This window comes from Carassius auratus, chromosome 7 (genome assembly GCF_003368295.1).
Source record: "Carassius auratus strain Wakin chromosome 7, ASM336829v1, whole genome shotgun sequence".
Classification (NCBI taxonomy): Eukaryota; Metazoa; Chordata; class Actinopteri; order Cypriniformes; family Cyprinidae; genus Carassius; species Carassius auratus.
Genome location: NC_039249.1, coordinates 29,439,977 through 29,459,904, shown reverse-complemented (window position 1 = coordinate 29,459,904; position 19,928 = coordinate 29,439,977). Strand labels below are relative to the sequence as shown.

General features: G+C 39.8%; 1 protein-coding gene across 4 annotated transcripts; it reads left to right on the top strand.

The window, feature by feature from the left end:
• The first annotated feature begins 489 nt into the window (after positions 1 to 489).
• hnf4b (hepatic nuclear factor 4, beta) lies at positions 490 to 19,427 on the top strand. 4 transcript variants are annotated; one of them, XM_026268375.1, is made up of 10 exons: positions 490 to 921; positions 3,548 to 3,698; positions 5,410 to 5,504; positions 7,502 to 7,605; positions 8,192 to 8,335; positions 8,414 to 8,501; positions 13,990 to 14,142; positions 15,237 to 15,500; positions 16,965 to 17,084; positions 18,585 to 19,427. In XM_026268375.1, the coding sequence occupies exons 1-10, from the start codon at positions 804 to 806 to the stop codon at positions 18,713 to 18,715; spliced, it is 1,368 nt and encodes a 455-aa protein (XP_026124160.1). In that variant the 5' UTR covers positions 490 to 803; the 3' UTR covers positions 18,716 to 19,427. The 4 variants fall into 4 exon arrangements, with proteins under 4 accessions (XP_026124160.1, XP_026124159.1, XP_026124158.1 ...); XM_026268374.1 differs by having other exon boundaries at positions 3,530 to 3,698; XM_026268373.1 differs by having other exon boundaries at positions 3,515 to 3,698; positions 18,588 to 19,427.
• Positions 19,428 to 19,928: the final 501 nt, after the last annotated feature.

Below are 19,928 nucleotides of genomic sequence, written 5' to 3'. Positions count from 1 at the left end.
CTTATTGACTCTGTATGTTGAAGAGGCTCAAGTTAATCTTATTGTATCACTTGAAATGTGATACAATGTAAATGTGGCAAAAGAGAAGGAATGTAACGCAATAGCGTGTTATCACGCTGTCTTTGATCAATAGCACCGCTGACCTGATAGCAAATAACCAAAAGGGCAAAGTTTGAAAATAAAAGCTACTGGCTGTTCTCCTGAAGGAAGAAGATGGGAATCCAGCCACCAAAATACCTTGCAGACTTATATAATTCACACTACGTCTACAAGTGTATGATCCTGCTGTAGGCCTCAGTGTTGCTCATGGCTTCATATCTACCAGTGCATCTCTGAAATTAGTCAAATCAACCAACGAAGAGACTTTCTGTAGTTACTGAACAATAAACATGAGCTTGATGTTATTTCCCACCGAAGACTGAGTCATGTTTACCTGGTCCAGATCCCTCCCCTTTATGATTCCCTCTGCACTGATAAGAGAAAAGCAAACACATAGACATTTAGCAAAATCTCAGCCTCTCTCTCAGTCTAGCTCTGATGAGTCTTGGACATTAATTACTGTGTCCTCAGTAAAATCAAAGATCTCAGCTTCACTTCCTGAGTGCAGGGAACCTATGGCAGAACAACGATCTTGATGTGTTTCCACCATGTGAAGTCCATTGATTGGGAAGGGCAGAGTAAAAGATCCAAAAGCACAGTGATATGCTGAGGTTGAAGCGTTTTCAAGGTTGGATGGATGAAACGCTGGTGAGCTTTACAGTGTGCTGTTGATTCTCCGATACAGGCCGAATCCTGACTTTGCCATGAAGATCTCTGGGATCTCTTCACTCGACCTTAGTGCAACAGACTATGGGATAACCCTGGACCCTACGTTCACCATGCTGGAGTTTGACAGTCTACGTGTTCTCCCTCTGCAAACAGGTACGTCTAACCTTTGGTCTACTGACTTATTACCCTGTTATTGACGCGAAAAGACAACATTGATTTCTAGGCCTTTTGAGATTATCTGGCCAACCCAGCAAACAAAAGTATGTTCTAGAAATGTTTTGTCCAATAATTTCTGAATGTTCTTGGAATTTTCCAAATGCATTTTTTTTTTATGTTTAAAAACATATTTGTTGAGAATGTTAAGGATGCATTCCATTTTGTCATTTTGAAAACGTTATGAGCACCATACATGTTCTCTAACATTCTGAACCAAGTAGTGGTATTTAAATGAACATTCTATTCATGTTACTCTTTGTTCATAACTTTGAGAAAACCTTGCAAAACCCTCAGCCAAAGTTCTGAGAATTTGAAATTGATAGAAAAACAAGTGTGACTTCGCTGACCTATTTAACAGTCCCAGAGAGGAGCAGCAGTAGCATCCCATTCTCCAACACAGCTTCCAAAACACAGTTTATGCTGTTGACCAGCAAAGTTGGTCTTTTCAGCAGGGGAGGCTTGTTTGAATATGATTGATATTGCATTTGAGTTGCATATACACTACATGCACGGTTGAGTTAAAACATAAACACGAAGATAAATGTTTAAAGGCGGTCTGTCAGCATTTGTATGCAAGTCTGCTGCCAATGAACATGGAGAACTGCAGTGCAAGCCAAGTAGAGCATGTGTTCAACCACTCTCATTTTTAAACTCTTCCATACTTGAGTGTTTAGGCCATTTGCTCACTGAGCAGGGCACTAAAAGGTAACTTCGCAATGACATTAGTTCCTATAGCATGAGATGCTGCTATTTCAATTACTGTCTGGTCATAAGAGGACTTTTCAAAAGCCTATGTGCACCACTTCAGCCTGTTCCTGCTTTCCATTATAATCTCATTTTCTTTAATCATTAGAAGCGCTGCTGATTCAGACATACTGGATCCATCTTCCCAAAGCACACATGCGTGGGTGCCAGAAGCATTGTACACTCTTAATATAATATAACTGCCCTTTGAACCCAGAGGCGTTCTGTATGTTAGAGTATATTACCTCTCTGAGTGGCTTTAAAGTACTGAGTGTGTTATTTGCATACATTAGGCTTTATTTCTGCGTAGCCTAAGTGAAGATGTGACATTCACTGGCTTGGGATGCAAACTGGTGGCAATCAAATTCTGAGCGCAATTTAATGCAACACACGAGGGAATTGAATTAAATTTTAGCTAACACTGCGAAATTACTGGGAAATAGCAGTAGACTGAGTCTTTTCACTGACTTGTTTAATTAAATGGCGTTTCTCTTTCACGAAGTAATAAGTACAGACACTCTGACGCCGGGCGGATAATCCACTGGGTGATTGGACACGTTTCCTCCGCTGAGTTGGAATTGCAATGATTTACGTCAGGGATCTGCAAAAGTGGGACTGACAATTATTAGTATTTATTTTTCTCAATTGTATTTTACAATCTTGTGTATAGTTAATAAAGGTTAATATATATATATATATTACTCATCTTTCGGGCCATCCAAGATGTAGATATGAGTTTGTATCTTCTTAGGAACAGATTTGCAGAATAGCATTACATCACTTGCTCATCAGCGGATCATCTGCAGTGAATGGGTGCCATCAGCATGAGAGTCAAAACAATCAAAACAAACAATCCACATCACTCTAGACCATCAATTAACATTGTTAAAAAAAAAGTGAAAAGCTGCGTGTTTGTTAGAAACAATTATTAAGACGTTTATAACTTTGTGCTAAAACATGAGTTCCCTACACATAGTATTGCCTTATCCAGTAAAAAAAAAAAAAGGTGTCTTGTTTGAATCAGGAGAGAAATATGCACAGATCAAGCACCGTTTACAAGCAAAAACAGTCCAAAACTGATGTTAGTGGATTGTTGATTTAAGAGAACAGTGGATGGACTTTTTCAATGGAGGATGCATTATTATGCATTATGAATTGAGGATTAAGACCAGAAGTGACTGTTTAAAGTTAAAATTACTTAATGGTGTAATGCTTATTAATGATAAAATAGGTTACACTTCATAAGGTGTCCTTGTTACAGTGTAATTATACATTTAAGTGCTTAGTGATATTACATGTGCCTGCTATATATTGTTAGGGTTAGAGTTAGGGTTTACTTGCATGTAACTATGCATAATGTATTGCTATTATAATAGTAAAAACATGTAATGTGATAACGAGACTATATACATATATATTTATGTATATGTGTGTGTATAAGAATCCTTTAAAAAAATTTAGCGCCATTTCCTCAAAAAAATTAAGCAGCACAACAGTTTTTTCTATTATTATTATTGCTGTGATGCTAATAAGAAAGGTTTTAGCATATTAGAATGATTTCTGAAGGATCATGTGATACTGAAGACTGGAGTAATGATGCTAAAAATTTAGCATCACAGGAATAAATTAAATTGTAACATATATTAAAATAGAAACCGTTTATTTTAACTTGTAATTATATTTTATTTTGGTTAGCGTAAATATATTAAAAAAAACGGTAGTATCTTTGTCGTCAGTTTGATGTCAACACTTACAGATGTCAACTTCATAATTTTTTCCAATGAAGAGCCACTAATTCCAGGTCATGTGCCTACATCAGTACCAGTGTCTGCGCCGCAGCAGAGCGTGGTGAATCTCTGTGCCATCTGCGCAGACAGAGCTACAGGGAAACACTACGGTGCATCCAGCTGCGATGGCTGCAAGGGCTTCTTCAGGAGGAGCGTGCGCAAGAACCATGCCTACGCGTGCAGGTGAGAACTCACCATCAGATTCACATCTATACACTATATGTGCTTAATACACTTACAAACCACTTTTAATTCATCTCTAAACATGCAGGTATGGCCTCTATTAATTGTTGTTATTCAAAGCAGTAAGCGATATAGAAGGGTTTTAAAGTTCACATTAGAGACACTGCTTGCTAATTAATGCTCAATGAAAGCAAAATGAAAGCCAGTGTAGGATTACATAAACAGTGACGAGGAATGAAACAGGATTGAAATTACAAGATACCAGGGTTATTATCATTAACTAAAATATATGTGTTCATTTAAATAAAGCTGAAATAGCATTAAGTAGAAATATTAGAAGAAACCCAAAACATTCAAATCAGATGGAATGGGGACTACCTGAGGCTAAAATTACAAACTGGAAATAAATAAAAACTAACACTGAAAAAAAAAAAACTATTAGAAATGAGAAAAGCACATAGGCCTAACACAATAACTAAAAAATACAATTTTAATTAAGACAAAAGCTGAAAATATGAAAATAACAGCTAATCCCAAACATTTATTTAAGAAAATATGACAGTATATAAATTAAGAAAGAAAATTAAATTGAAAAAAATCATACACTAAATATCATTTACAAAATACAGTAAGCATTTTTGGTAACACTTTCTATAAAGCCTGTATTTATAATACATTATAAGGGTATCCTTAAGGCATTATAATGAATGCATAATGCATTGTAAAAAGCCTTATAATATGTTATATCAACTCATGAATAATCTAACAACAATTATAATATTTCATAATAGGTACGTATATGTGGTTATACGTTTAAGAGTATGATTGTTTATAACACACAATGAACACCATATTAAATCTACTTCATTTACAGTATAATGGACTGTATCATATCTTGGCTTTGTTTATTTAAGATCTGCACAGTATTTTACTACAGCTTGTGAGTGGTTAGATGTTGAGTGCTATTTAAGTGTTTCCTGTGGAGCTAATGTCAATTTATTGTGTGAGCTTAATACTCCAGCTGAAAATAAATGCAATATTTTATTTTCACGGTTCCCTTAATCAATCATCTATAAGCAACTACATGCCAACTAACTCTCATTAGAGTATTAGTATGCTCAGGAATGGTAGTTTATCTGTTGGTTGACCATCAAAATAAAGTGTTAGAATATATTTACAGTAGCAGACTCTAATGACTGCTATCAAGAGCTGTCTAAAGGGTACCATCAACATAATCAAACTAATAATACAATAAAAACAGTTCAAAGCAAATGTGTCATATTACAGATTTATCTGATCTGATATCTGATCTTATTTGAGAGAATTTGTTATTATTAATATTATTACTACTTATAAGTGGTATTTAACCGCTTTAAGTAAAGTAGCATCAGAAAATGACAAGATATGAGACTTATAATACATTATGACTATGAGAAGTAGGGTTTCAAATGCAGACAATGCTACACAATCCTGTACAACATACAGCAGAAATATTATTTCACATTTCCACAGGAGTTGACTGATATATTGTCTTCGTGGCGGGAGCCCATCTATAAATGTTCACAGTGTCTGTGTCCTATAAAAAATGAATCTGTGATCTGTGAGCACCTTCATCAGGACGTGTAAGAGCATGACCTGAAGTGTTTCATTGGATCTCCTCAAATGTGAGAATTGCAGTCACCTATGTCCTTCTGTCTCTGTGTGTGTGAAGGTTCAGCAGGCAGTGTGTGGTGGACAAAGACAAAAGAAACCAATGTCGATACTGCAGACTTCGAAAGTGCTTCAGAGCCGGCATGAGGAAAGAAGGTAAAAGCCTGGGTCCATTTCATTTTCATTTATGATGCAGAATTTAAAGAGTCTCTTCAAGGTCACGGATCTGGACTTGGCATGCATATAAACTAACTGAGTTACTGGACTTATCCCAATACTTGTGAATGTCTGCATCTCTCTCTGAATTAAAGATATTGAACTGGGTGAATTTAAACTATTACAATAAGGCAATTCCCAAAACCATCATATCAGTTTTTATATACTCTCAAGGTGAAAAGCAAAGAAACAATATAAAAGCATCTGGGCCATTGATTAAAACTTTATAAAGGTGTTGTTCTGAGCTATGAGTCTAAGACATGTTGTCAAATATTGTTTTAAAATGCCAAGTTTCACAGGATGAAGCTGTGTCCATGTAATAAGTAACCCAGCTCCAGAAATACCCTGGTGTAGGTACTGTACTCTCAGTGTCTCTCTAAAGTGCTTAAAGTCGTTGTTTTCTTCGAGTAAGATTCACTTGTATCTTTTTCACTCCCTAAAGCTTGTTAGTAAGACTCTAAAACTCATTATATGTCGGCTTAAAATGATTTGGTTGAAAATGTTGCATGTAGATTGAGTCTGGTTCTGTGTTGGGCTGGTCTGTTGTTCAGACTCACTTTGAAGAAAAACTGTATAGCTAACTGTATAAATTGCCCTGTATAAAGAAGCATACTTTGGCATACTTCAAAAAAGAATAATTAAAAAATTATATACTTTAAAACAAGATTTGCAAATGAATAAGTGTGAACTGAATGTAACGTTTTAAGACACTCAATTGCATGTTAATGGAAATTAAATGAGAATGTGTTATAGTCAATAACTATAACAGTAAATTTTATTATATTAAATGTAAAAATGTAAGATTTATGCATTTAGCAGACGCTTTAATCCAAAGCGATTAACAGTGCATTCAATTTTTACATATTATATCATATCATGTGTTCCCGGGGAATCGAACCACTAACCTTGCGCTTGACAGCACAATGCTCTACCAATTGAGCTACAGGAACACAAAATATATAACAACATACTATAGTAAATGTAGCTGAATGTTTTTGTCCTGTTAAGCAGGACATAATTCCATAACCCATTACAAACGAGGAATTTGTTGCATCTAGTGGGGACATAATTACTGATTATAACGACTTATACTGTATAGATCCATGTCTGTATTTCTGATCTGAGAAACAACAAGCCTACTCTACTGTTCAAAACTCGTGTTTGAATCATCGGTGGCAGATTCTTTCAATATGTAGATGTATTTACAGTCTGTGAGTCAGAAGCACCAGACTGTCTTTGCAAAGTTGGAATTGCCCAACTTTATAGAAACTTTGTGTCTTTGTGCCACAGACACATTGCAGGTTACTGGCTCAGGAAACAGTCATCATCCTCAGTAAAATGCGCTGCACACATCTGAATATTTGGGATGAACTCTTCTGGAACAGTGTTGTAAATACAACTTAACCACTGATTTCTAATCTTGTCCTCTTTTGGAAGCCCAAACAAAGTAGTATTGCTTTCACAAGGAAACACATAGTGTCTCCACAACAGAGGCAGCAGCAACAATACTACAGCGAGAATCAAAGTCATGTCTTCTTTCTTTGCGTGAACATTTGGGCAGTGTTATGCAGACCTTCCCACATCATGACGTAGAGATTTGGGGGCATTCAAACGAGGTGTTTTGGGGGGTGAGGATGAGTCTTAACTTTTATAAAGAATATCTTATTGGATTTGAGATTTTTAGTCTTTGCAACTTTACAGATCTTCTTTATGCACCAAGAGCTTGTAACTCTCCAAAGAAAAAGAAAAAATTTAAATCCCATCACACACACACACACACACACACATATATATATATATATATATATATATATATATATATATATATATATATACATATATATATATATATATATATATATTTCTGTTATCTGTTTTCAATCAAGAAACACATTAGGACAGTTGGTTTTATTTTTCTCTTTGTTTGTGTCTGTTAGCTGTTCAGAATGAGCGTGATCGTATCAGCTGTCGTAGAGAAGGTCAAGGCGTCGGGACCCTCACCATTGATGTGCTGATGCAGGCAGAGGCTTGCACTCATCAGGTGAACTTTCTGCTTTTTTAAAACATTCACATTTGTAAACAACATCCCATCCTTTACACAATAACACTAACCTTACAGTCTCGGATACTACAATCTAAAAGGATCAGAACCACAGCTTTGCCTCATACATCTTGCTTCTTGAGCTCAAATTTTGTTATAAAAATATTTTCATGCTGGCCCATTTTCATCTTCAGCTTGGTGTTTCTTCACAATGAGGCACAAAATCACTTTCCAGAACCTTCACCCTCTCTGCTCCTCTCTGGTGGAAAGAGCTGCCAACCTCCAAACAGCTGAAACCTTTACAACTTTTAAGAAGCAGCTGAAAATATACTTCACAACCTTAACCAATGCACTAGCAAACTAAAACAGAGAAATAACTCCTCTGCTCTAGTGCTCTTGTGTCCTAATCTAGCTTTCTAGTGAATGTGCCATTGCACACTGCAAATACTGCTCACTCTGAGACAAATTGCTTATGCTTCTCTGTTGTAAGTCGCTTTGGATAAAGGCTTCTGGGAAATGTATAGATGCAGATGTGACTGTAACTGAACTATTTATATTAAGCTCAGAGTCATTCTGCCATCTGCAGAACCAGAATCCCACGAGGGACATCAACACCATGAAGATAGCCGGCGTGGGAGATGTGTGTGAATCCATGAAACAGCAGCTCCTCCTCCTAGTGGAATGGGCCAAGCGCATCCCTGAGTTCTGTGAGCTGTCGGTGGATGACAGGGTAGGCCTGTTCCTGACCGTGTTTGTTTGATCATGAGCTGTTACTGCCTGTCTATGAGTGTCTTGTGTGTGTGTGCAGGTGGCACTGTTAAGAGCTCACTCCGCTGAGCACCTCATCTTAGGGGTGGCACGACGTTCACTTCCCTTCAATGACATCATCCTGCTGGGTGAGTGGGTGGCTGGGTTGGGTTCACTTGAAAACAGGCCATTCCTGTTTGCACTGCATTTTTCATGTCCTATTCATATTGCATGCATTAGATCAATTATTCAAATACATAAATTAAAATTAAACTAACTTAAAAAAAATGGAAATCATATTGGTTGGCTTTTACCTCGAAAACTAGTGAACAATTCTCAAAAGGTAAGTGTTTGATTTAGCTGACCAATGAAATTGGCTGCAAATGGGGATTTGCACTTACCCCTCAAAATTAAGTTGCACAGTTAATTAATTAGAATTAATTAGAAATTAACATAAATTAATTGTGCACAGGTTTACAGTTGAATTGGAATTACATGGTGAAAAAAAGTTGAAGTTGAAAAAAAAAAAACATAAAGGCCTATAGAGCCCTAGAAAACATTTTTATTTATTGTTTTTACTAATTTTAGTTTAAAAAAAAATTAAATAGTTTATTAGTTTATTTAGTTTAAATGTATGTACTTAAATAACGTCTCTAGGTTACATATGTAACCCTAGTTCCTCGAGGGAACGAGACGCTGCGTCAAAAGCGCTTTGGGGAACGCGCCCAGCGTGCGCGACTCTGAATATCGTGTGAAATCAGACCAATGGAAGTGCGTGACGTCACCGGCGGAGTGATGTAAGCGACCAGGAAGCTATAAAAGCACGTGCCACGCAGCTGGTGTCAGCTTCGAGTACCAGCAAGCGCCGGCAGGGGTACCGGGGGGTATGGCTCCGAGACGCAGCGTCTCGTTCCCTCGAGGAACTAGGGTTACATACGTAACCTAGAGACGTTCCTCTTCAGGAACTCGAGCTGCATCAAAAGCGCTTTGGGGAACGAGTACCAACGCCGCCAGACTACCAAACCCCTGCCTAGTGTGTATCCGAAGAGCACAGCTTAGGTCAGGAGGACTGAAGCGCCTGGAGTGACTGGCATGTCTAGGCCATAGAATCTGACAAACGTGGAGGGCGTGGACCATCCCGCAGCGTTGCAGATGTCCAGCATGGATACACCTGCTAAGAAGGCCTTGGAGGCCGCCATACCCCGGGTAGAGTGAGCCTTGGCTTGGTAACAGAGGGAACCTTAGGAACATATCCCGCTCGAGGGTATATGAACGCTTTAGTCATGCCTGGTGCAAATTCAAGATAAATAGGGGCCACAGAAAGGGCCTGGAGGTCTCCTACTCTCCGCAGAGAGGTGATAGCCAACAGAAAGGAGGTTTTAAGTGTAAGATGTCTGTCTGAGATATCTTGAATAGGTTCAAATGGGGGTCTGCACATTGCCTCTAACACCACGACCAGGTCCCACGGGGGAATACGGGACCGTACTGGAGGTTTCAGCCTCAGCGCACCGCGGAGGAAACGTGTAACTAAGGGGTGTCTTCCCAAAGACTGGCCATCGAGAAGGGCGTGGTAGGCCGCAATAGCCCCCACGTAAACCTTCAGCGTGGAGTGGGTCAACCCTGCAGAGAGCCTCGGCCAGGTCTGTACCATAGCGTCCAGTCCCAGAGGAGCTGGATGAACTAGAGAGAACCAAAGGGGGCATTGAGACGTCTCTTGAGATGCAAATAGGTCTACTTGAGCCCTGCCAAATATTCTCCATATCTGCTTCACTACTTGTGGGTGAAGTTTCCATTCCCCGGGCCTCGGCCCCTGCCTCGACAGTATGTCTGCTCCCACATTTTGTTTCCCAGGAATATATACTGCTCTTAGTGAGAGGAGTTTGCTCTGGGACCACACCAGGATCTGGTGCGCCAGCTTGTACAAAGGGCGTGAACGCAGACCTCCCTGGTGGTTGATATAGGAGACCACCGATGTGTTGTCGGTGCGCACCAACACATGGTGACCCCTTAGGTCTGGGAGGAAGAGCTTCAGTGCACGAAAAACTGCTAGCATTTCTAGACAATTGATATGCCATGTTCGATGGCGATCGCTCCACAGACCACGGGCAGGGTGGCCACTCATGACTGCACCCCAACCAGTGAGGGATGCATCTGTCGCTAGCGTTACACGGCGACAAAGAGCTCCCAGCACCGGGCCCTGTTTCAAGAACCAAGGTTTCTTCCATACATCTAAGGCACGTAGGCAGCGCCGCGTGACCTTGATAGTGCGAAGTAGATTGCCCCTCGGGGAAAATCCCTTGGTCTTGAGCCACCACTGCAGGGGCCTCATGTACAGCAGGCCAAGAGGTATCACGTTGGACGCAGCTGCCATCAGACCCAACAATCTCTGAAATTGTTTGACAGTGAGTGACTGGCCTTCTTTGACTCTCTCGACTGAGATGCGGATCGACTCGATACGAGCAGGGGACAATCGTGCCTGCATCGTGGTCGAATCCCATACTACGCCTAGATAGGTGGTTCTCTGAACCGGAGAAAGCACACTCTTCTTGGCGTTCAGTCTCAAACCCAGCTCCCCCATATGTGCGAGGACGACATCTCGATGCCGAACCGCAGCCTGCTCTGACTGAGCTAAGATCAACCAATCGTCGATATAGTTGAGAATGCGGATGCCCTGCATGCGCAGGGGGACCAGAGCCGCGTCTACACATTTTGTGAACGTGCGGGGTGAGAGTGCAAGGCCGAAGGGAAGTACTCGATATTGGTAAGCTTCGCCCCCGAAAGCGAACCTCAGAAACTTCCTGTGATGTGGAAGGATGGATATATGAAAATATGCATCTTTGAGATCTATCGTGACAAACCAGTCCTGGGACCTGATCTGCGCTACAACTTGCTTGATTGTGAGCATTCTGAATTTTAGTCTCATAACTGAACGATTTAAGACCCTCAAGTCTATAATCGGATGCAGCCCCCCATCCTTCTTGGGAACTATGAAATACCGGCTGTAAAATCCGGACTCCCTGTCTTGAGGAGGGACCACCTCGATGGCCTCCTTCTCTAATAGGGTTTTCACTTCCTGTTCCATAACCAGACCCTGCCTGAGGCCGACTACTGTCTGAACGACCCCGTTGAATACTGGCGGCACGGAGCCGAACTGAATGCGGTAGCCTTTTTCTACTGTGTGCAGGACCCATCGAGATACATTTGGCAGTAGTTTCCACGCTGCTAAATAATCTACTAAGGGAATCAGTCTCTCGAGACTGATCTCTGGTGTAAGAGGCCCCCGCAGGGGCGGCGAGCGTCTCAGCCCCGCTACGCGCACGGGCGGAAGATACTGAGAGCGATGCTCGCTGGGACCTGCTGCGCCCTGGATCACTGGCAGGGTTAGCAGACCGGCCCCCAGAGGGCGCTGAGGGGAGACGGGCACCGTGTACTGTGGTGTGTACCGCTCAACCCCAGCAGAGGCTGCCCTCTGAAACCCTGGGTTGTTGGCGTCAGGGTTTCTTGGCCGAGGACTTCTTAGCTTCAATAACCGCCCTGAGATCTTGTTTGGGCTGGGAAGTCCTCGGCCAAGAGCGTCGTCGAGACTCTCGTTCCCGATGCGGAGGAGCACGAGAGGCGACGCTCTGCTTCTGGGCCTCGCGGTACGAGGAGCTAGGGAGCGGCTGGGGCATCTCCCGCCCAGATGCCCCGAGGGAGCGACGAGGGAGGAACTTATGGAACGCCGCCGCTTGCTTGCGGGCCTCCTGAAACCTGTCGACGACAGAATTGACTGCGTCTCCGAACAGGCCAGTCGGCTGGATCGGGGCGTCCATGAGGCAGACCCTGTCCCGCTCTTTCATATCGGACAGGGTCAACCATAAGTGCCTCTCCGCGGCCACCATAGCTGCAGTCCTTCTTAGCTCTGAGATATCATGGGACTTGATCTCCTCTCCCTCATCTAGCTCCTTGAGCAGATCGGCTTGGTACGCCTGTAACACCGCCATGGTGTGCAGACACGCACCAGCCTGACCTGCTGCCGCATACCCTTTGCCCACCAAAGCCGATGTTGTTCTTAGTGGCTTTGAGGGCAACGCCGGGGCCTTTAGAGACGACGCCGCACCGGGGGACAGATAGCTCGCGAGCGTCTGTTCCACCCGGGGCATCGCTCTATAACCGCGCTCTCCCATCCCCACTACGTTCCCATAGTAGTCTGATGAGGGGATGTAGAGGCAGGCCGAGAATGGGCGTTTCCACGACGTGGAGATCTCATCGTGCAGGTCGGGAAAGAATGGCAGGCCCCGGCTGGGAGGTGGCTGACTCGCGCGCAGGAAGCGTTCATCAAGCTTGCTTCTCTGCGGTTCAGCTGCTTTCTCGGTGGGCCAATCGATGTTTAACTTGGCCACCGCGCGAGTAACCACCTCCAAGAGCTCCTCATACTGCGGCGAGTGGGGTGGCGAATCCCTGTCGAGCGACTCCACATCAACTTCCTCCTCGGAGGAAGAGAGGCGGAGCGTCGACCCCTCTCCCTGAGTGGAAGGAACCGCTGAGCGTGCTTCCGACTCTAGGGATTGGGTGCCGGATCTGGCAGAAGTGGAAGGAGATAGGGACTGGCCCGTCTCCATTCCCTCCACCAGATCCACTTGCGAACCCCACGAGTGCAGCCGCCGTTCTGCCTCAGCAGAAGCGGGACCAGCACCGCGGGGAACGCTGGCGAAGGCCCCCTCCTCGAAGAGGGCCCTCCGGGAACGAAGCATCCGCACCGACATACGCTCACAGTGCGGGCAGTCGGCCCCCTCGAGAGCCGACTCAGCGTGCTTCGAACCCAGGCAAACCACGCAAAGGTTGTGTGTATCCCCACCCGTTATATATCTTGGGCAGGGAGGAACACACAGCCTAAAACGCGATTTGGAATCGCCAGAGTGTTTAACTTTCGCCTTGCTTTTGGGCATTGTCTAGGAGCTCTTAAACTGGACAGACAACAGTAAATAAGACTCACAGACAAACAGTTTGACAATCACACACAGAGCGCTTGCTGAGAGACGCGAAGCTGACGCCAGCTGCGTGGCACGTGCTTTTATAGCTTCCTGGTCGCTTACGTCACTCCGCCGGTGACGTCACGCTCTTCCATTGGTCTGATTTCACACGATATTCAGAGTCGCGCACGCTGGGCGCGTTCCCCAAAGCACTTTTGACGCAGCTCGATTTCCTGAAGAGGAACTAAATAAACATAATTAAATAAAATGTAATTACAATTACAAAATTATAAATGTATCATTTTTAATATTAATATATTTTAATACAAAAACACACAGCAAAATTTTTAAAACTTAAACGAAAATTAAATGAAAAGAACAAAAAACTAATAATTGAAAATATTAAACAATACAAAAAAACTATAGTATCTTAATGATACTTAAATAACATTCATTTCTAGACTTAATTTACACCCTTTTAGTTTCCATCCTGTTTGGTGTCTTGTTCACTTTACTGTCACTGTATAAATGTTATAAAATTCTAATCTATACATTTTAAGTACCTGTTCCAATTTATACAAAAACAGTACTTGCATATTTTTAATTTTTTATTTTTTTAAGTTATAGAGTTCACAAGGTACTGACTCAAAAGTAGAAACCTTAATGTTATACTGTGTTTGTACAGGAAATGACTTCATCATTCCTGTTCGAGGCACCGAGCAGGAGATGTCCAAGGTAGCCACTCGTATCCTGGAGGAGCTGGTGAGACCTCTGAAAGAGCTGAACATCACAGACACTGAATTTGTCTGTCTCAAAACCATCGTCTTCTTCGCCCCAGGTTAGTCAGGGATCATCGCTGTGTTCCCGGTCAAACACTCTGTCCGTGCCAGGAGCGTCTGCACTTGTTCCTGGCACTCTTTGGTTGTACTGTCTCTTGGTTTCATGATGTTTTATGGGGATCTATTAATATCTTGGACGTGCTGGTGAGGATTGTTGAGTTACATACTTTCCTGCCTGTTGGCCTGGAGGCCTGATTATAAGAGTGGAGCCAGGATGGTCACTAAGATTTGCTTTGTTTAATTTATTTTGGTTTTGGCAGAGGTTGCCATTTTTGTGCTACGTTGTAACATGAAATATATATTTATATATATATATATATATATATATATATATATATATATATATATATAATACATTTTGTCACATTATTAGATGTCTATGATGTGTGAAGAATTAACAATTGAACATTGCACATAAAAAAAATTAATAAAATATTTTTTAATCATTATAAATCTATTTTTGATTTTGGCATATGAAGGAAGAAACTTGATATATTTCAATATTATTATATTTCAATTATAATTTCAAAAATGCATTTCATTGAGCTTTACTGTTTACAACATATTTAAACAAAATAAATGTTCGTGGAAATTTCGATTGCAAATTATTTTATACAGTAAATCATTTCCATCCTGTTACCTTCTTACCCAAGAAGTGACATCATCATTTAAAAAAAAACGGTGTAGAAACCATTTTCACTCTGAAATTGATAGTTAATTTAAAAATTTAAAGTAAAAAAAAAAAATTGTATACTATTTTCTTCTTAAACATATAAACAAGAAAAAAAAAATCAGTCTGTTTTTGAAAATTGATCAATTAAAAAAAAAAAAAAATTACAGTGCATTGGGAAACAAACCTGCAAAATTGTTGATTTTGGAACTTTTCCCCCAAAACCATTTGCAGCTGTCTGTCTAAAGAGTTTAATGATCTGTCTTTTGCTTATTCAAAATCATTTTCACAGAAATACAGACAGACATGCACATACAATCTTGATTATCCAGTCCATGCACTAAATGACGAATCCTGTCTCAGTTAATCTTGACACATGTCTCAGTGACCTCTCAGTGTGACTGAACCCGGTGTGTGTTTCAGACTGTCCTGGACTGCAGTGCTCTCAGACAGTGCGCCGCCTGCGATTCCTGGCCCAGGTGCTGCTGGATGAGGCCACGAGCGAGCAGCGAGGCCGGTTTGGGGAGCTGTTGCTGTTGCTGACCACACTCCAGAGTGTGGCCTGGCAGATGTTGGAGCAGCTGCAGCTGATGCGTCTCCTGGGCAAAGCCAATGTGGACAGCCTGCTGATGGAGATGCTCCTGGGAGAAGAAGCATCCAGAGGATCTGAAGCACTGCCATCCTCAGGTATAAAACTGTGTAAAAAACACAAATGAGATCTCAATCATTCCTCTTAGCCATCCGTGAGCTTAAACAGAGATCTGCTGAAGTCTCATGCTTCTCAGATTTTTCTCCTGACAAAATCTTACTTGTGTCTTCAGTAAAAAAAGATCTCAACAATGTCACAGACTCTGGTCAGATTGCCAAGATATTAAAGTCTGCAATTAAATAGCAAAGATCTCACGAGAACTCATTTCTCGTCAAATGCTTTCAAGAAGGGCATGCACTAAACTGAATTGTAGGCCAATTGATTATACTTCAAATCTTAAGCCTATACATTTTTTCCAGACAGTTTAATATTAATTAAATAAAAAGAAATGTCTGTCCTTACACACTTGTTTCTCAACACACTTTTCAAATTTTAAATCATTATGTTTTTAAAATCATGATATAAATCATTTCTTGTGCTTTTGTGGTGCTATTATTTTGATGACTAACATACTTAATCACATGTAAAATACTGTATTTTAAATGTAATAAATTGCACCATTACAAATGTGTAATTACAAATATAAAAAATTAAATACATGGCATTCATGTTTCAATAGAAGTTGGTGCATTCAGCAGTAACTTTTCCAAGTTACCATATTTCAAAGACAATAGAAGCAATTATGAAATTACTTTAAACACTTACTTAAATAGGTTAATATATATATATATATATATATATATATATATATATATATATAAACATGCTAATTTAGTTAATGTTCATTTTAGCAGTTAACATGCAATTGTGTCTGAAAACATTATAGTTAATCTGCACTCAAGTACCGTATATTCTGTTAAAGTATTTTATTTGCATAATAACTCTTTTTAAAAGCGATATACTTTACACTGAAAAAATTTTTAGCTAAAATGAATTGATTGCAGCCACTTACCTTAAAAAAATGTCAATGAATCTTTTTTGTGTGTGTGTGTGTGTGTGTGTGTGTGTGTGTGTGTGTGTGTGTGTGTGTGTGTGTGTGTGTGTGTGCTTTATACTCATAGTGTATGTCAAAAATAGTCTCTCTTCTTTGTTTATTTCTCACAAGGAATTTTAGGAGGAACATATGAGACAAATTTCAGTCAGAAGTCTAAGATAAATCTGAGAATTCAGCAAACTCTCCTGAACTATAAAGTGTTCATCTGGGTTGCCATATACTGCTGATTTCGGATCAGCATATAAACTCTTAGATTTAGATGAGCAGTGTTGGTCCAGAGATATACTGTAGACTTTCTCAAGCATAAACTTCAGTGAACTCAGAGCTGAATTCCAGAGGAGATCTCAGTCCAGAGTCCATCTGTCTCACAGTAAGCTCATGGGCTTTAGATAAGACCCACCATTAGTTCTCTGAGGGAATGGGGGCTCTTTCTGACTTACCTGCAGTTAAAGTATGAACAGGTTTGAAATGGAATAATATATATATATTTTTTTTTGCCTTTCTGTAGAGTCAAATCCTGAGCCACTTATATTCACCACAGCTACAGAGTCTGTCCTCTCCAGAGGAATACTGACGGAGCATATCCCAGTGCCTAACTTCACATCCGTGATCCTTCCTGTACCCTCCTGTGAGTATCTCAGGCGCAGGTAGTCCAGCTGTCAGTCCTATAGAGTTTAAAGGGATAGTTCATCCAAAAATCAACATTTTATGTTGTATCAATTGCGTATGACTTTTTCTACTTATTCTACCTCCATGTCCATGCTGCTGATTTCCATACAATGAAACTATTAAAATATTAAATATTAACTGTAATATTTCTTCCAAGATGTTCCATAGATCAAACAAAGATTACTGGAGTACATTTTACAAGAAATTGCAATTTCAGTGTTTTTACTTCAACACTGCATGTTTAATTCCATGTTTCTAGGTAATGCCGATAGACAATAGTATAATATAGTATTGTGTATCGACGATAAAGATATCGCCTGTGGCTGATGTCTTTGACGAAAGAAAGACGATTATTATATTTTTTATTATTGTTATCAGGCTATTGTTATTATCTGATTAATATTAGGCTTTACCAACCCGATCTCATGGCAATTCGTACATTTTTCACAAGGTGGCTTATTCTTACGAATTCGTACGACCACACGCGTACAAATTCATACGATTGTTGCCAAATCGTACGTATTTTAAGAGTTGCACAATTCATATGAATTTGTACGAATGACCCACACCTACCCATCCCCCCCCCCAAACCTAACCGTCACTGGGGTTTAGACAAATTTTATATAATTTATAATATATAAATCGTATAATAATACGAGTGAGATCTTACAAATTCGTACTAATATGCCACCTCGTGAAATACGTACGAATTGGCCATGAGATAGCGCTGGCTTTACTCCACCATAATTCATCAAAATTCTTTCTGGGTTTTTACAGTGTTGTGCATTATAACCAATCTCACATGATTACATTGAGCTTATGAACCGAATCAGAGGCGTTCAGATAAGTTACTGCTGAAAGTTTTGTTGTTCACTGCTAACTCGCATATTTTCTCATCGTAGACAAAAACAGATTATAATGCGGGTCGGCGTGAATGTTCTTTGTGTTTATCTACCTGCTATTTTATTAATAAACATTAAAATGCGTGGCAACTAACTGCAACTTTATCTCAAACTTCTGACTTTTTATGTCTCACAGCAAAAAACGTTTTATCAGAATTCTGAATTTACTTCTCGTTATCTTGACTATTTTTCTTGGAATTACGAGTTTACATCTTGTAGTTCTGTTTTCAGTTTCCTCCACAGAAAAAGTAATTGTGACTTTTTTATCTTTATTGAGTGTTAGTTAAGGTCTTATTATTATTAATTATTGACTATCTCATTATTGAGTGTTACTTGATAACAGTTAGCAAGTTAACATCTCACAATTCTGATTTTGAGAAAAAGTATTGAGTAAAAAGGTCCTTTTTTGTTGCTTGACAGAAGCATCTGCCTTCTATTTGAATAGCACTTCTCACAACACATAGTTTCAAAGCATTTTCAGTTCAATATTACTTCATTTTGGTATAGCCTATTGGATTATTAATGTCACTTTTGTCATTCTGATCTTTTGTATGCAGCAGCTCTGTCTGAAGATCACCTTCTACCCACACACACTGGACCTGAGGTCTTCACACATGGACAAGCAGCAGACATACCAAGAGAAATGTCCAACAGTCTCGCCATGCCAACTGTCCACACGTGCCTTTAACCACATGTATAAAGGTCCTCAGTTAAACAGACATGAATAACTTTATATACTTATGACCTCTGCTAAAAAACTCATAAAACTGAAGACAAGGAGTCCTTATATTTTACATTTAGTGAGTAGGATAATGCATAATATTAGGGTACAAATCTAACAGTGTTAAAAATTTTATGTGAGTGAAAAATGAACACAATAAACGGTCTCCAAGCAGTATATAAATATTTTGTATGGAGATCGCTGGTAAATGATTGTCTAATTTATTGGATGGTGACATGGCAGGGCGCATGCATAAACATTACAGCTGAACAACTCTCATGGGTTCATGGTTCAATCAGATACCAGATGTCAAACACATGAGGGTTGGAAAAAGGGATGCCTGATTTTTCTTCCACTTGAAAATATCATAAGAGATTTTCTTTAAGCCCTAAATATGATTGTTTTGTTTTCATATCATACACTGTAAAAAATGATTTTGTTCTTGTTTTTGTAAATAAAACAGATTTTTGGAGTAGATTTTACAAGAAAATACTATTTCAGTTTTGTTGCATTTAATTCAGTGTATTACTTGCAATTTCTCTGTAATTATTTGTGAAATTTACTAGCAATGTCTGAGTGAAAACTGTTTCAAAGAAAAAACTACAATCATTTTTTCAGTCTTTCTTATGCTTGTTTCTGTCATTTATTTTGAAAAATGCATAAAATGCATATATGCTAATGTTAAGACTATTTTTGTTTATCTGTGATTATCTTGGTCTGTCTTCAGTCAAGTCATTTGGAAAGTGAATTAGAATTTAATTTTAATTGTTTAATAAAGAACCCGAACTATGACGAGGCAGATTAGAATAAATAGATGTAAACAGATTAAGAATTAAAAAAATGTTCACCAGAGGGCGCCAAATGCTTATTATTAACAAAGATGGGGAACACTTTTCCCATGTCAGGAATCGCTTTTGTTATTCTTTCATATTATTTGACTTATTTCTACATAAATTTACAATTAGAGCAAGTCATAATAGAACAAATTGTGAGGCAAAATAATCCCAAACAAACAAAACCTTACTTACAAAAACTGTACAGGGAGGACAATACTAATCAGGGGTGTGTTTCCCAAAACCATAGTTGCTAACTAAGTTAGTAACTTTGTTTTTTGCAATTTCCCATTGCCAACCAACTAAGTTGCTAACAGGTTAGCAACTATGGTTTTGGGAAACGCATC

What these genes read in the sequence shown, in the direction of transcription:
- hnf4b (XM_026268372.1), top strand. Translation starts at nt 804, where the DNA reads ATGAAGATCTCTGGGATCTCTTCACTCGACCTTAGTGCAACAGACTAT. An exon ending in CAATGACATCATCCTGCTGG is followed by an intron (nt 8,502 to 13,989) that starts GTGAGTGGGTGG and finishes GTGTTTGTACAG; the next exon opens with GAAATGACTTCATCATTCCT. An exon ending in CATCGTCTTCTTCGCCCCAG is followed by an intron (nt 14,143 to 15,236) that starts GTTAGTCAGGGA and finishes TGTGTGTTTCAG; the next exon opens with ACTGTCCTGGACTGCAGTGC.